This window comes from Triticum urartu, chromosome 6A (genome assembly GCF_056163025.1).
Source record: "Triticum urartu cultivar PI428250 chromosome 6A, HENAU_Tu73, whole genome shotgun sequence".
NCBI lineage: Eukaryota > Viridiplantae > Streptophyta > Magnoliopsida > Poales > Poaceae > Triticum > Triticum urartu.
Window position 1 is genome coordinate 95,952,112 of NC_141878.1, and position 16,797 is coordinate 95,968,908.

Below are 16,797 nucleotides of genomic sequence, written 5' to 3' on the forward strand. Positions count from 1 at the left end.
ATCTGCGCTCCTTGCCTCCGCCCTCGCCCAATTGACGAAATCCTTCGGGGAAGCCGTCGGGTGTGGCATCCTCCTCTTCTCACCTCGATTCCCCTCGAAATAGTTACTCCTCGCCAGATTGAGGAGTTCCTGATCTATGATGTCGTTGTAGGTTTTGATCCCCCATGACGCCCAGACCTTCATCTCTGGATCTGGCTCTTCCTTCGCTTTCTGCTGCAGCGCCCTCCACTCCCGCACACAAAGGAGCTAGGAGGACGCGTCGTCACGGATCCGCATGGCTCACTCCGTCCACCTCCGCATCCGCGTCGCCCGCAGCGTCTCCGGCGACACCAACCCAATCGGGCGCAACATCTTCGAAAATGCCCGGTACACAAAGGGGGGAGGCATGTACGGGATCGTCGAGCCCGGGCGGGGCGGCGAGCAGGTAGATCTGTCGACTCTCGGCATGGGGCGGGGTGTGGGGTGGGGGGGCTCGCCGTCGCGGGGAAATCGGCGGCGAGGGGGAGTAGGTGGGGAGGAGTCGCGGTCGCGAGCGAGAGCATGGGTCGCAGCCTATGCGGCCAAATGTTGGTCCTACTTTTGCTTAACCGGGTCAAGATGTAAATTTACTCGTCTACGTTCATCGAAAATAAAAACATGCAGCACGAAAGTCATGTGGAACTTCGAGATGAAAATATTGGTCAAAGGAAATTTCAAACGATCGACCGTGCGTGACAAATTTGACAAAAGTCATCCAAAATAGCTCCAAACATGAACACGAAATTGAATATTTACAATTAACCAAACATGGATGTGCTTCCTTTTATGTATGGACCTTATCTTAAATCTAAGCACCATCGTGTACATTAGACGGAACTAATAAGTAGGCGAGATTAGGTGTCAAATCAAACACACCACATACAACCTCACATACAACTAGTTATCATAGAGGTCGCATCTCTGGACACATCCTTTTTTTTGCATTGCTCGAGTTTGCCTCACTGAAAACTGTTGATTCCGTCGTTTCTATGGTGTTTGGCTCAATGCACACAAGCAAACAATACAATTTCATCCCGTGCAGCAGAACTGTTTTTGTTGGCATCACAGCCGTCCATTCAGCTCCCGATCCAGCCGTCCATTGCACGTTCACGCGGATCCATGGGCCCACCGTCACTTCCTCCTCCTCCCTCCCCTCGAAATAAATACTCTGCAAATCTCGTCTCCTTGGCCACCAACGCACTCGGCAATCGGCAGCCAAGCAATCCCCACACACATCTCTCCACTCCCCGATTCCTTTCTCCAGCTCGCCATGGACGCCTCAGCCACCGTAGCCACCGGGAAGGGGAAGAAGGGCGCCGCCGGTCGCAAGGCCGGAGGCCCCAGGAAGAAGTCCGTGTCGCGGTCCGTCAAGGCCGGGCTCCAGTTCCCCGTCAGCCGCATCGGGCGCTTCCTCAAGAAGGGCCGCTACGCGCAGCGCGTCGGCTCCGGCGCCCCCGTCTACCTCGCGGCCGTCCTCGAGTACCTCGCCGCCGAGCTGCTGGAGCTCGCCGGCAACGCCGCCAAGGACAACAAGAAGAGCCGCATCATCCCCCGCCACCTGCTGCTCGCCATCAGGAACGACGAGGAGCTCGGCAAGCTGCTCGCCGGCATCACCATCGCGCACGGCGGCGTGATCCCCAACATCAACCCGGTGCTGCTCCCCAAGAAGACGGCCGAGAAGTCCCCCAAGGAGCCCAAGTCGCCCAAGAAGACCGCCAAGTCCCCCAAGAAGGCGTAGATTCCTTGCTTAGTTAGGCTGTAGCTGGGATGTATGGATGGGTGTGCTTCAGGATACTTCAGTTCGAAGTAGACTGTTCTTGCTTTGTCGTTGTATTTTCTGACTGCGATTTCAATGAAACAATAAGTTGCTTTCATACATTTTATTCGATCTGTGTTTCATCTGCCCTTGGCCCTTGTTGTCGATTTTCTCAGAATTGTTATCACCCATGTGCTTTGAATTACGTCCATCCAGGGGCCTGGGCGGGCAACTGCGAAGGTAGGTGGGAATCAACTTCTTTGGCGCGTGACTGAAAATTTTTGGTGTTGGGGTTTCCCGCCCCAATTTCGTGTATCATTAATCGAAAACGAAAAATTGAAAATCCGCGTCTATTTCCCCGCTCCAGTTTCGCGCCCAGTAAGATTGGACGAAAATTTCGATTTGGCGGGGAGACTGAAAACTCTATTTCCCCGCTCGTTCTGAATTTCAGTTCTGGGAGTTTGGCGGGCAACTGAAAACTGTATCCTCTGAATTTCAGTTATGAGAGTTTGGCGGGCAACTGAAAACTGTATCCTCTGAATTTCAGTTCTGGGAGTTTGGCGGGCAACTGGACGAAATTTTCGATTTGGCGGGGAGATTTGTCGCTCGTTCAGAAATTCAGGTCTGGGAGTTTGGCGGGCAACTGAAAACTGTATCATCTGTTATTTTTTAGCGGTGAGATTTCCCGCTTCAGTTTCGTGCCCATCTAGCACATCCTTTTGCAATCTTGGAACCATCTACCAGGTCCTCATGTCCCGGATGGATAGTTGGATACATGGAGGAAGAAAATAATCAAAGACTTTTGAATTCCATATTCAGGCGCTCCAAGAAACTCACGGTGGCGGAGGGCCTGCCGTGGCAACCGCCGGGTAGCTGATCTGTACCCGGACATGTCGGAGCGGGGGCCGGGCCATTGAAGCACTATTCCTTGGTCACATTTTCAGTTAAGCGAGGGCGGAGATCGCCTTAGATGGCCGTGGAGGACAAACTCAGGTAAATTCTCTACAAAATCAGAATATAATGCCTTCTCAGTGGTGGATACATTGTGTAGATCATCACCATCTGTTTCCATGATACTAATCTGTACAATGAATCTTCTAAAGGGGCATAATGATCTGTTTAACTATGGAAGTATCCGCCAGCTACTGGTCTGGTGCCACAGCACAAGAGAAATCCAGACTTGCGAATTTCATCCAGATTCGGGAGAGTTAGCTCTTAAACCCAGTTAACAGCACTAATAAACCATCGGTAGAAGTGGTCAAAGGAACACTGCATTCCAGTTGCAGATTCAGGTAACAGCTCAGATGGTACAAGGTCCATTTTTAAGAAACAAGAAATGACCCACCAAATAGCTTATATCCATGACATTCGATCCATGCATGAAACATGGTATAATGCTTATGAATACAGAATGTGGCAACAAGATGAACATGGTACTTGGTACAGATACAGGGTTAAACTGGTATTACATTGCATAGTTATACAAACGCGTAGCTCTTCACATCACCTGCTCTTCTTGCTGTTCCCAGATAACCATGAAATCCGCACAGCATAGGCTAAGATCAAAGCATTTCCATTCAAAGAATTATGTAAGTTGCAAGGCAGAAATTATCAGAGGAATGCACAGAACAAATGGGCAGGGAGAAACTATGGTTCGCAGAAGTTCAGGTGATAAACACACGTGGTTCGACAGTTCAACAGCTTCCCAGATAACCGAATCATCTACTCTACCCACAACCTACCACTAGCAGTTGGCTGCTAATGCTATTCGCCGTGAACTAAGAGAGTATCTTGCAAAAATACATTAATAGCATGGCAGTGATAATGAATTTCTGATGATACCAATTACACATCAACACTATATGGCCATACTACATGAAGCAATTTTTGTGTTTACAAAGACAGTCATCGTTTCTCCATTTTCTAGAAAGCACAGACTACTAAAGGGGATTCGTAACCAACCTAGAATTATCGCAAATAATCAGTGAAACTGACAAATCATTCCGCCATCACAGAACAGCGAATAAGATTGATTCTTACCTAGTAATAATTTCTGAAAACAACTTAACAGGCAGAAGGTGCGCATAACCCAATAAATGAACCACCTTGCTGTTTCTGAATACGAGGTCCCGGCTGTTAATATTCCCACCATGAGACGATCTTACAATTCCATTCGGATGAGACCAGTGCAGGCTCGCCTCCAAACATAGCAGCAGAAGTTTTGATTAAAATGACAACCAAACACCTGATCTACAAACAGAGAATTATGCAACAAAAACAAAACCTCGAGAGTTCATAGGAGCATCTGCACTGAGAAGAGTACAGTAAAGCAAAAACGGAAGCGGTTCGAAAACCAGCACTCAAACCTTACAAACTTTTGTATGTGAAAAGATGATTGATTTTTCAATACAAGCATGTTTTGCAGTCAGCATACATTTTACATCAGTATATAAATTTGCATCCATGATGAGCGGTAATGGCTTTGATAAACCCTTTTTGCATTCATACATTTTGCAGTTTCAACATAGATAACTTAGTGAGACAAAAACAGGAAATAAGTTCTAACCAGAGATCAAGCAGCCATAAATTTGAGTCTGGACAAAAGATAATACAATTTTCGAGCATATATCCCTTCTAGAGAAGGGGCAAAGACTACACAATATTCGGGCATTAACCCTGTCTATGAGACAAGGATTTGAAAAGATCGGCCATTGACGAATCATGGACATGCTTCACCTGAAAGAACATTGCATTTAATTCTAGAACACGAGCAGTCGAAGGGATTATCCAATAAATCATGAATCTGTTTGGTTTTACCCAAACAGCTAAACTCACTTCTAAATTCAGGTTCAGCATCTCGAGAAGCTCTATCTTCCACTTGTAGCAGCCTGTGTTGATCGTCCACCCATTGAATATCGTTGCCCTTAGGGCTTGAAATTTTGATTTCCTTCAGCACTTTTGCGTTCAAAATAAAGAATTTGGCAAAGTCAGCATCTTGGTCACGGCCTTTGTAATTTTCAAACACCAATTTTTTTAGATGGATTGCGAGGCATTCGATTGGATCTAGTGGGTCACACAGGCGCACATTTTTCATATCCATCTTTGGGTGTTTCTTCAACTGAAAAAAAGAAGAGAAAGGTGCCATATGTCAGAGCCATTTCTAACCAGATTAGGTTACTATCAGCTAACTTACCTCAAAATAAAATTTCACATTGACAAGGCAATCAAAGGCGAATACTCACAGTGAAATAGAGCTTTTCCAAGCGGGGAAAGCACCTGAGGATGTTTAGAACTGCATTCAACTGAGAGCCAGAAGAGTAGAGAGCCAGAACCTTCACAGTGCATATTGAGTTTGCCAAGCTGACTGGGGACACTCCCTAAAGAAAACAATGAACATAAAAAATAATGAAATGCATGTAGGTACAGCAAATGCAAGATTCAAGAAGGTTGCTACTGCTACCTTGATGACTAGAGTTGCAATCTGGAGTGTGGATACACATGGTGAAAAAAGGCCCAATATTTTCAGTTTAGGCGCACCAATTACGCGGATAGTCTCAAAACTTATGTCCGGAGAATAAAGTGACACAAATCTTTCGAGGCAGGGAGCATCCTCAATGACTAGTTCTTGCGTGCAAGCACTACGAGCACGGAAGCCAATGCTCCTAAGAGTTAGTGAGCGAATGTGGAGGCGACGCGCAGTAAGAATGTCCCACAACTGAAGGCTCTCCAAGGCACGGCATCCAGAGAGCACCTGGTCGAATACATCCTCCGAGATGGAAACGCACCGTAGGATGAGCTGCTTGAGGAGGGGGAAACTCAACGATGGTGAGATCTCACTGGGGAAATTGCACGAGCCGATTTTGAGCACGAGGAGGGTGGGTGCAAAGCGGGGCGCAGATGACGGCAGCAGGAAACTGAGGCGGTTCTCTCGACCATCTCCCGTAGCAGATGTTGAGCTCCTGGAGTCCGTCAAGGGCTCGGGATTGGCACCAGCCGTCGAGCTCAATGTGCCGGCTGTCTATGTCGCCGGGTGTGAACTGGATGAATGGGAAGTGGAAGCGACGGGCGGGGCCAGGGTGGTTGGAGAGGATCCTGTTGATGATGGTGGGGCGCCAGCGAAGGTTGCTGCAGAGGCTGCTATTAGCCTGAAGGTGGAGGGGCGCGGAGCACCAAAGGTGGCGCCATCGGCGGGAGAGGGCCTGCGTGCGTGCGCCGTCCTTGGTGGGGAGAAGGGAGATGATGGTACCGATGGCGTCGGGGAGGTGGCTGATGGGATCCTCGGCCACCTAGTTGCCATCGTAGTTGCCACTGCGTGCCCGATTCCTTGGCCTGCTGCCAGCGATCCCATCGGATTCACGCTTTCTTGCCACGGCGGTCGGTGCCGCCTTCTCCATGGCTGGCGACTGGGGAGATCTAGGGTTTGGGCAGTGGTGGCGGAGGGACGCGTTTATTTAGAGCATGGCTATTATCTGGCTCTGTCACATTGCCATAACATTTACAACCAATTTGATAGCTCGCCCATAGGAGAGATAGATACTATGTCATTAATACCTGACAATCAAGGCTGGGCTATAAAGGAAAAAAGTTAGGAAATTGCAAGTTTGCCACAAGGATTCATTTTTCATTTCACGTGGCATTATTGCAGTTAGAAATTTAAAAAACATTTATGTAATTGAAAAAGACATATGATCTGTTGCCAAAGAAAAGAGGGGCATTTGATCGGTGGTTAATTTAAGTGTGTCATATGATCAAATTCCCATGTATTCAGCCCTAAAGTGTATTCAGTGACCTATGCTTTTTTTGTAAAGGTGTGCATTCTGTATATCTTCATTGTTCTATCAAGCCCAAGTCTTATATTCTAACTAAACAACGCATGTTTCTGGCGAGTTTCGCCAGGCAGAAAGAATCAAAATCTTTTGTTTTTACTTGACACAACTGCTACAAAGATTCAACTCAAGCCGCACCTATCCCATATCAGAACTATGCAACCTTTGGCTTTTATTAGACACAACCGCTACATAGATTCAATTCACTACAGCAGCAGCTATCCCAGATGAAACTATGTGTCCCCGCCAAAAAAAAAGATGAAACTATGTGGATATTTCACATCTCAATCGAGGTGAGAAGCGCAAGCGACAATAAACAAATCAATACTGGATGCAGCAACCAACTGCCAGAGGACCATAGCTTTCAAGGGGAGAGTCGACTTGTGCGTGCACAAAACGTAGCAGTCATTAGATTACATTGCAGCTTTTGGCAGTAAACTAGTGTTGCATAGCATGGCCCATCAGGATTTACAAAAGGACCTGAGATTATATTTATATATATAGCAGCCATGACAAATTTGGGGTTTGGACAAAGAAATAAAATCATTGGGCATCAATCTGATCTATAAAACAAGCAAAAGACAATACGATCTTCAGATACCAACCCATGTCTTATGGTAAAACGAGCAATCAAAGCGATCCGCCACTGTCAAACCATGGATATGGTATTCTGAAAGAGAATCAACCTCATCTATAAAACGATCAGCGGAAGGAATAGGTCTTTGAAAAGTCGTGGATATCCATGTAGGCATCAACATTAATGGAACTACTTTTAATTTCGAATTGAGCAGCTCAACAAGATCTATTCCCACTTGTAGCAGCCCATGTTAATAAACCAACCGTTTGCTGTTGTAGTTTCTAGGGACTCCGAATTTCATTTCATTTAGCACTTCTGCATTCAAAATAAAGAAGCTCAAAAAGCGAGCATCCTGCCCACAACCTTCGTAATTCTTCAATACCACATTTCTTAGATGGGTCTCGAGGGATTCTGTTTGATCTAGCAGGTCATACTGGCGCACAATTTTCATATCCATCTTTAAGTGCCTATATAAGGCTGTTGCTGACTACATTCCGGTGTAGGAGTACATTATATGTCAACCAGATATTCATTATGTCACAGAAAGCAAACAAAGATGAATTGTCACAAAAAAAACAAAGATGAATTGTCACGATGACATAGAGCTTTTCCAAGCAAGGGACTAGGGAAGGACCTCAAGACATCAAGAACTGCATTCTTTGAGGGCGAAAAGACTGGAGAGCCAAAACCTTGACGGTGCGTATTTGACAGTCTTGAGATGATGGTGCCAAGATGATTGAGACCATTCCCTAAATAAAACAATGGGCATAAAAAAATGAGTAACGATCCTCATGCAGGAACACCAAAATGGAAGATTCAATACACTTTGCTGATACCTGGAAGACTTGGGCTTCATCGAGGGCCAGTTCTAGTTCACTTGAAGGACGACCAGAGAAGTCAACGCAGGAGCAGAGTGGAGCGGACCATCCTTGGCGGGGAGGAAGGCAGATGCGGATGGCATCGGGGAGGTGGCTCACGAGATCGCCTTCGCGGTCCCCCCTCCGTCCCCGCTTCCGGTGACCCCGCCGGATCTCGCTCCTGACTTCTTCGCTCGTCACTCCTTGACACCAACCACCGCTCGCCGCCCCTTATCCCTCGCGGCGTCGCCCTGACGCTGGCCGATGGGCAAAGGAACGGGGAGGTCAGGAGCGGATGCCGGCCGCCGCGACGAGCAGTGATCTAAAACGCTCTTATATTTCTTTACGGAGGGAGTACAACCTAGAGGACGGATTGTCTACAAAATATCCCTAGAGGACAGATATAATAGCAACGGTAGAATGTAGATACACACTTCAACCTCTCTTTTTCTCACATCTCACATAAATAAATGATCATATCTGGCTACACAAATTCCTGGTGCCACGATTCATGTCACATATTCCATCCATGAACGAAACAAACTGAAAGCAAAACAAAACAGAGTGAAAGATAAGGCGGAGCGAGCTACCGAGCTTACATGTTTAGACAGGATCTCTGTCCAACTTTAAATTTAAAAACTGACAATCGTCTGAGCACTTCACATGGTTTGTGACAACTGATGCATCTGGTGAATGGTATCAAGGCATTATGAACCACTACATATGGTTCCACTTCCACGCAGCATATGTTCCGCATTATGCATCTGGTAGTAAGTAGTAAGGCATTTTCTAACTGAATTCAGGGAAACACCTAGGAGGAAACGGCCCACTTATCGGTATTACGGCAGAACTCTTGTTCAACATGACATCTTGATGTAAATGTCTCCATATGCAGTTGAGTCCTCGACGTGTTCTCTGCTATTGCCAAAAAAGACAAAATGGTTAAGAAATATGCCAATAGAGCTGTCAGCCAAGTATCTGAAGTTTTACAGTAATAGACAAGCAAAGGGATGCATGCACTTTGATTGACATCTAAAATCTATACACTGGAGAAAAGAGAAGCCCTTATTGAAATCAAACACAATAAGCAATCAGCTACAGGGTCCGGCTAACATTTATTTCGGTGCCGCTTCCATATAATATTGCAAGTAAAAATTGACCCTCCATAACCTATCCTGAATCTAGAACCATGCATGTCGCTGCCATGGGAAGTGAAAGGAGTCTCTAATTCATGAAGTCAGTGCATAGATTTTAGATTTCAATCTAAGTGCAAACCAACAACACATGAGGCAGTAAGCAAAACGATACATGGTGTGTAAATGGCAAGTTAGCAACCAACTGCCACAACAGAGTTGCTGTCATGCAGACATGACACTGACTTGTAAATTCATAACTGGGAAAAAGCAAAATCTTCTGATTCCCCCCCTTATCTAAGGAACACCTTCCAGCAAGAAATGTAAAACAACTCCCAAAATTGACCGTAGTGAGCAGGGACACTGCATATGCACTAAACTAAAGATTTTGTTCCATTTCTCTCCCTTTAATTTCAACAGAGCAATACACATGCTTATGTAAAAAAGCTGACTAATAGGTAATAGCCTAATAAATAGTACTCCCGCTGTAAATAAATATAAGACGTTTTAGGTCACTAGCTTATACATATCTTATATTTGTTTACAGAGGGAGTAGTAACGAACAAGCCATGCCTAAGTAGGAAGATAAAATAAGAAAAGAATTGTGTAGCCTGATCATGTTGCAACTTTTGGCAGTAAATTATTTTTGTATGGCATACCCTGTCGGAAATTACAGAGAAATTTCAGAGTTTAGAATGCAAATAGAGCAGTCATAATAAGTTTAGGTTTTGGACAAAAAAAGAGAGAAGTGCATATTACACCCCTCAATTCTAGCCCTAGTCTAATATACACCCCCCAACTTCAATACCGTCTAGTTTACACCCCCCAACTCTCAAAACCAGCTGGAATTCAACCCTCCCCTCCCTGTTGACCGGTTTTGACCCAGTTGACTAGGTGAACAGTAAATTCAAAAGGAATATATTTTTTTAAAATCATTCTTTTAACCGGGTGAACAGTAAATTCAGAAAAGTTTTAAATAAAAATAAACTCAAGTGTCCAAACAAGTTGAAAATTGGCGCGGACATCACGCACTGAAAATCGTCCATGCAAAAATAATTCAGATTTTTTTCAAAAATTTAGTATTTTCTTGAATTTACTAATCACCCGTTAAAAAATCAAAACTGTTTGTTGAATTTTATTTCCAACTTTTTTTCAATTTACTGTTCACCATTGAAAAAACAAAATTATTTTCTGAATTTTTTTAGTTACTGTTCAGCAAGTCAATAGGTAAAAAATCAACTGGGTCAAAACCGGTCAACGGGGAGGCGAGGGTTGAGTTCTGGCCGGTTTTGAGAGTTGGGGGCTGTAAAGTAGACGGTATTGGAGTTGGGGGATGTATATTAAACTAGGGCTAGAGTTGAGGGGTGTAATATGCACTTCTCTCACAAAAAATCAAGACAATCTTCAAGCATTAATCTTGTCTACAAAGCGAGGAAAAGACTATTATCTTCAGGCTTTAACTCCATCTACAAAACGAGCAGTCCAAGGAATTGGCCACAAAAAAATCATGGATATGCTTCTTCTCAAAGAGAATCACCTCATTCAGAAAACAAGCAGTCGAAAGGATCGGTCAATGACAAGTCATGGATACACGGGTAGTTAATGACATCATCCAAACCACATTTGAAATCAAATTGAGCGTCTTGAGAAGCCCTATTCTCCACTTGCAGCAAATCCAGTTGAATAGCCACCCAGTCACTGTTGTTGTTCTTAGGGACTCCAAATTTGATTTTCTTTAGGACCACTGCATTCAAAACAAAGAACTTGGCAAAGCCAACATCTTGCTCACGGCCTTCGTAATTCAGTATCACCATTTCTTTGAGATGGGTCCCGAGACATTCGACTGAATCTAGTGGGCCATATAGAGACACGTCTTTCACATCCATCTTTGAATTTTTCTGCAGCTAGAAACAGAAAGAAGATTGCATATGTCAAAGCTGGTGGTAACTAGACTAGATTACATGCCAATCAACTAGATTACACGCAAATCAAATATCCATGTTGAGAATAGCGAAGATGAATACTCACAACAGCGTAGAGCCTTTCCAAGTAGGGGAAGCACTTGAGGATGTCAAGAACAACATTCAGTTGAGGGCCAGAAGTGAGAGCTAAAGCCTTCACAGTGTGCATCAAGTTTGTCAAGCTGATCGGCATTGTTCCCTAGAGAAAACACCGAGCGTAAAAATGTATTCTGCAAAGGAATGTGCAATGCAAGATTTGAGAATCTGCTGCTTCTACCTGAAATACTGCGACACCAGCTGACAAAGGGCCTAACATCTCCAGTTTAGGTGCCCGGATGAACTGAATAGTCCCACCGCCTCTGCCTCGAGAAGGTAGCAGCAACCTTTCAAGGCGAGGCACATCCTCAATGACAAGCTCCTTGTGACCAGCACAAACGGAGAAGCCAACGCGCCGAAGAGTCGGTGAGCTGATGCGGAGGTGGCCGGCGATAAAGATGTTCCAGAGCAGCAGGTTCTCCAAGGCCTAGCAGCTAGAGAGCATGCCGTGTAGGAACTCCTCCGACAAGGAGACGTAGTGTAGTGTGAGGTCCTTCAGGTAGGGGAAATTCGACAGTGGCACGACCTCTTTGGAGAAATTGCAACCGCCGATTTTGGCCACGACGAGGGTGGATGCCAGGCGGTACAGAGACGACGCCAGCGCGTGATCCGTCTCGGGCCGCGGCGACGGGCGCACGAAGCTGATGTCGAGCTCCTGGAGGTTGGTGAGGGCTTGGGAGCCGAGCCAGCCGTCGACCTGTGCGTAGCTGTCGCCGAGGTGGATGGAGGGGCAGCGGAAGCGGCGTGCGGGGCCGGGGTGCTCGGAGAGGATTTTGGAGAGGAAGGAGGCGAGCTCACTGAGGTTGGCGCAGAGGCTGGGGGCGACCTCGAGGTTCAGGGGGGCGGAGCGCCAGAGGTGGCGCCAGCGGCGAGAGATGGCCTGCGTGCGGGCGCCCTCCTTGGTGGGGAGGAGGGAGATGATGGTGCCCAGGATGGCGTCGGGGAGACCGCTGATGATATCGCCGTAGCAGTTGTCACTCTGACCCCGCTTCCGTGGAATGCCTCCGGCGGCTCCGCCGGGTTCGCGGTTATTGGCGGCGAGTGCCGTCGGCTTCTCCATGGCCGGCGGCCGGTGAGACGGAGGGTTTGGTCGGTGGAATGGGGGACGAGGAAATCGGGAGTCGGGCCCGTGGGTTTGTGGGCTTTTTGTCTTGTTTTTCTTTGAGGGCTTTACTCGTTTTTTCTAGGCAATTGAGGGCTTTACTCCTGAAGCATACCCACGTAGGGCTGGCCAAATGGGCCGGCCCGGCACATGCTAATCGTGCTGTGCCTAGCAGCCCAGGCACGGTCCCTCAACTAACCGGGTTGGCACGCCAGCCCGCCAGGCACAGTAGGCACACGTGTTGTTCGGCCCGCTAGGCTGTTGTCTGGGCCATTTTTTTAGCTATTGTGCTGGTTTTAGGAATGCGGAATCACAAGGAATGATAAGCATCAAGCTAATAGCTCTGAAATTGAAAAATCATGGACTACTTTCTGGAAAACTATTGTACCAGCAAAAGATAAACGTGTTCTTATGGAGGTTGTCCAAGAATTTGCTCGCAACAGAGGATGTTCGCAAGCATAGGAAGATGTCACACCATGACCAATGTTTCGTGTGTGGAGCTCAAGACTCGTGGAGGCACAGTCTCCTAGAGTGCACCATGGCGCGTTGCGTATAGGTTCTCGTGGACCATGATTTGTTAGAGCATATGATTGCAACACCAGAACCAGACGCTAGGAGTTGGCTCTTTTCTATGATGGATGTTCTAAGTCACGACGAATTCACTTGGATGACGGTGACCTTGTGGGCGATATGGTATGCAAGGAGAAAACTCATTCATGAAGGTATTAATCAGAGCCCCTATGAAACTCATACATTTGTCACAAACTTCATCTCTGAGTTGGATCAAATTTCGGGTATACATGAGCCCACAACAAGAGCTGGTTCTACATGCAATAATATGCAACGATGCTGGATCCCGCCAGATGAGGGACTAGTGAAGATAAATGTGGACGCCGGAGTTTCAGTGCAACACAATGCAGGAACCGCAACAGCCATATGTCGTGATTGTTATGGTTCCTATCTTGGGTCGTCAGTGTTAGTTATCCAGGACATATCAGATCCAGCTAGTTTGGAAGCTTTAGCTTGTCGAGAAGCTCTTTCACTGGCGCAAGACTTGGGTTCAGCAGTGGAGATTATTGACTAAGAAGAAGGACAGGGATGCATTTGACGCCATGTTGGCCAAGATCTGATACTCTGCTATCTCCATCCTTCCAAACCAAGCGGACCCGTAGACGTTGCTATGTTGCTTCGTTATCTTATCCTTTTCCGGCCTGCGTGCCGTGTACTGGCCTGGGAGCCATGTACTTAGACATTCCTCTTCGTGTTCTGGCTTGTTACCCTGTTATTCCTGTGCTGGTTGTCTGAACCCTTGTTAACTCTGCCTAGTGGCTTTATCTATAAAGTCGGGCTGTGGCCTTTTATCTAAAAAAAAGGTTTACAACATCTCCAAATTGCATCAGATTGTAAACAGGTTGTGAACCATATTCGCCAGGGCGTGGGAGGAAGCTATGGAAGTGTTATTAGAGAGATCCTAGAAACTGTGAGAAATTTTACTTCTTGTAATTTTGTTTTCGAACCTCGAGCTTCAAATACTGAAGCTCATAGATTAGCTAGGTCAGGTACTTCTCTATCTTACGGGCGCCATATTTGGTTGGGCACGTCGAGTGACCCAATCGCATTTCCTGTAAACATTGGTATTGCTCAATAAAGACCTAGTTTTCTTGCTAAAAAAAATCAAGTTATACTATGCCCTTGTTCAGCTGTATTGCATCACATATCGCAGAACACCACAAATCATCAGGAACTGGGCAATAAGAAATTTGTTTATTTCTGAAGTGTGCATTCACACCAAGCTATATTCACTTGTCTCTGAACTCACAAGCTATAGTCTGCAATAAATAAGCTCACAAGCTACAATTTGCAAGTACTTGAAACATTAAACAGAAACAATAAATTTAGAACGTGGTCCTTGTTTTCTATGCAACGGGTTGTGCTCGCTACCCACATGAGTCTCTTGCAGCAGGCGGACGTCGTCAGGTGGAGCAGCAAACAGCTGGATGCGGGCGCGGTGCAGTAGATGGTGTGCAGTTTGCGGCCAGTGGCGGACTCGCGTCGGGGACCGGCAAGAAGGTTGGTACACTAAATCATGGTGGATTCCGCCATGGCCGCCGAACGGATCACTGAGGGCGTTGAGCCATTTGAGGCGAACAGGCATGAAGGCAGACAGACGGCCATCGTCATTGGGATCATCAAGCCATGGAGCCGTTTGAGGCTGACAAACGCGGAGGTGGGCCATGCATGGCTGCCGTCCAAGGATTCATGGGTCCGTCTTTGAAAGATCGAGAAGAGGGGTCTAGAGGGGGGTTATTAGACTCTTAACAAGTAAAAGTGACAATTTTTAAAATTCTTCAAGTTAAGGTTGAGTTTAGCTCATGTTAATAGGCACACAATACATTTTACACAAGCATAGCAAGAGTATGGGCAGCGGCATGAGTAAATCATGCAAGTGCAAGAATGTAAAGGGATGAGAATTTGAAAGTGCAAACTAATGGAGACGTGGAGATTTTTGGTGTGGTTTCGATAGGTGATGCTATCATGAGTCCATGTTGATGGAGACTTCAACCTGCGAAGGGTAACGGCTGCGCGAGTCCACGGAGGGCTCCACCCACGAAGGGTCCATGAAGAAGCAACCTTGTCTATCCACCATGACCATCGTTCACGAAGGACTTGCCTCACTCGGGTAGATTTTCACGAAGTAGGCGATCTTCTTGCCCTTACAAACTTCTTGGTTCAACTCCACATCATGTCCGAGGCTCCCAAACGACACCTAACCAATCTAGGAGACACCACTCTCCAAAAGGTAATAGATGGTGTGATGATGATGAACTCCTTGCTCTTGTGCTTCAAATGATAGTCTCCCCAACACTCAAATCTCTCTCAGATTTGGCTATGGTGGAAAAAGGATTTGAGTGGAAAGCAATTTGGGGAAGGCTAGAAATCAAGGTTCAAATGGTAGGAATAAAACCTCTTAATCTCAACACATGAGTAGGTGGTTCTCTCTCAGAAAATGAGTAGTGAAAGTGTAGGCACATTCTGATGGCTCTCTTACTTAGTAAGAGGGGGTGAAGGGGTATATATAGCCTCCACACAGAATCCAACAATTACACACTTTTGACTCAACTCGGTGGCACCGATCAGAATTCTCGGTGGCACCGACCTGTGTAAAAGATATGAATGTTAGGAGTCTCGGTGGGACCGCCTGGAAATATCTCGAAGGGACTGATGTGCAATGGCAAAGGCAAACCTCGTTTCGGTGGCGCCGATTGCATCAACTAAGTAGAACCAAAGTGAAGGAATAAGCCAACAGAAAGCACATCACCACTAGACTAGAGAATCACATAGCAACGTAATATCAAAACACAGAACTTTATTCAACTTCGCCTGATTACTATCAACAAGGTTTCTCCCATTTTTTTAAGAATGTAACTGACTACTAACAATACATCTTATGCACGGATCAGGATCAGTAGGGGTAATGTTGTAATGATATGATAAACAATATGAACATACAAACCTTTCATCAATAAAACCTCTAATCATCAAGTACAAGCAGTAATCAACACCAGAAAGTAATCCCAGCAATAGATCTGAGGTAATAGTTCATAGATTGAAAAAAGGTAATATTACCAGTGGTGCTTAAACTTTCACTGATATTTACTTTAATGCCTGAACTTGAAAAATACATTGAACTGGTTCTAAAACTTGGCACAAGCGTGCAGATACGGTGTTAATCCCATTAGTGGACATAAAGTATGCTGACATGGCACCATGATGTGCATGGCATATGTCTCCATGACCCATGGGTCCCACAAGTCAGCACGGAATGGAAATGACCGCAAAAATTGGTGCCGCTGCAATTCGAACGAGAGACCTGCTGATAGCGAGCGAGCTGTAAAAGCCAATGCGCTAATTTCACGTGTACATTTGTGAAAAACAAACACCTAATGAATTGTAAGTAAACAAGCCCGTGTAGTTTAACTAGCCTTCCAAAAAAACAAATGAAACTTCTTGCGTTAGTGCAGCCCATGTTGCACATGGTAAGCTTTCTTTTATTTATTTTTAGAATTTAATAATTCACGTATTATAAATACTAGCTGAATGCTTGTGCGTTGCCACGAAACAATAAACTTAGGAGTGGATACATTAATATCAAATATCATTGCAACTTACAATGTGAACATAGTATGAGGCTGACTGTGTCGAGAATTGAAAAATATCATCTTGGAGCGTGTCCTCATTGCCACCTTCGCTCAATCATCCACGCTCAATCGTCCGTTCACTTATGTTGCTGCTGACAACGCTGAGCGTAATTTGCTGATGATCTCTCTCTCTCCCAACCTCAATCCAGGTCTTCTATAGCACCGCCACAGCGGATGTCGTATTTCTCGATCACATGGAGCACTCATGCTCCCGCTTGCTTTCTCGCCCACATCGAAGTCCTCCTAGGCGCCGCCTCCTATTTCTTAGCCGC

At 45.9% G+C, this 16,797-nt stretch overlaps 3 protein-coding genes across 3 annotated transcripts; 1 reads left to right on the plus strand and 2 right to left on the minus strand.

Moving 5' to 3' along the window:
* The first annotated feature begins 1,191 nt into the window (after window positions 1-1,191).
* On the plus strand, window positions 1,192-1,901 carry LOC125516082 (histone H2A). The gene has a single exon (XM_048681568.2). It carries the CDS (start codon window positions 1,289-1,291, stop codon window positions 1,754-1,756), a length of 468 nt encoding a protein of 155 aa, XP_048537525.1. The 5' UTR covers window positions 1,192-1,288; the 3' UTR covers window positions 1,757-1,901.
* A 2,428-nt stretch (window positions 1,902-4,329) lies between these two features.
* On the minus strand, window positions 4,330-6,168 carry LOC147964196 (FBD-associated F-box protein At5g60610-like). Its single transcript, XM_087529874.1, has 4 exons — window positions 6,091-6,168; window positions 5,235-5,792; window positions 5,017-5,151; window positions 4,330-4,892 (listed from the first exon to the last, which is right to left on the minus strand). Exons 1-4 carry the CDS (start codon window positions 6,166-6,168, stop codon window positions 4,494-4,496), a joined length of 1,170 nt encoding a protein of 389 aa, XP_087386000.1. The 3' UTR covers window positions 4,330-4,493.
* On the minus strand, window positions 4,330-12,482 carry LOC125515262 (FBD-associated F-box protein At4g10400). Its single transcript, XM_087526781.1, is given in 8 exon segments — window positions 4,330-4,510; window positions 4,610-4,892; window positions 5,051-5,151; window positions 7,812-7,926; window positions 8,014-8,949; window positions 10,705-11,071; window positions 11,196-11,327; window positions 11,406-12,482. Coding segments are annotated over 3 exon segments (1,377 nt in total). The 5' UTR covers window positions 12,285-12,482; the 3' UTR covers window positions 4,330-4,510; window positions 4,610-4,892; window positions 5,051-5,151; window positions 7,812-7,926; window positions 8,014-8,949; window position 10,705.
* Window positions 12,483-16,797: the final 4,315 nt, after the last annotated feature.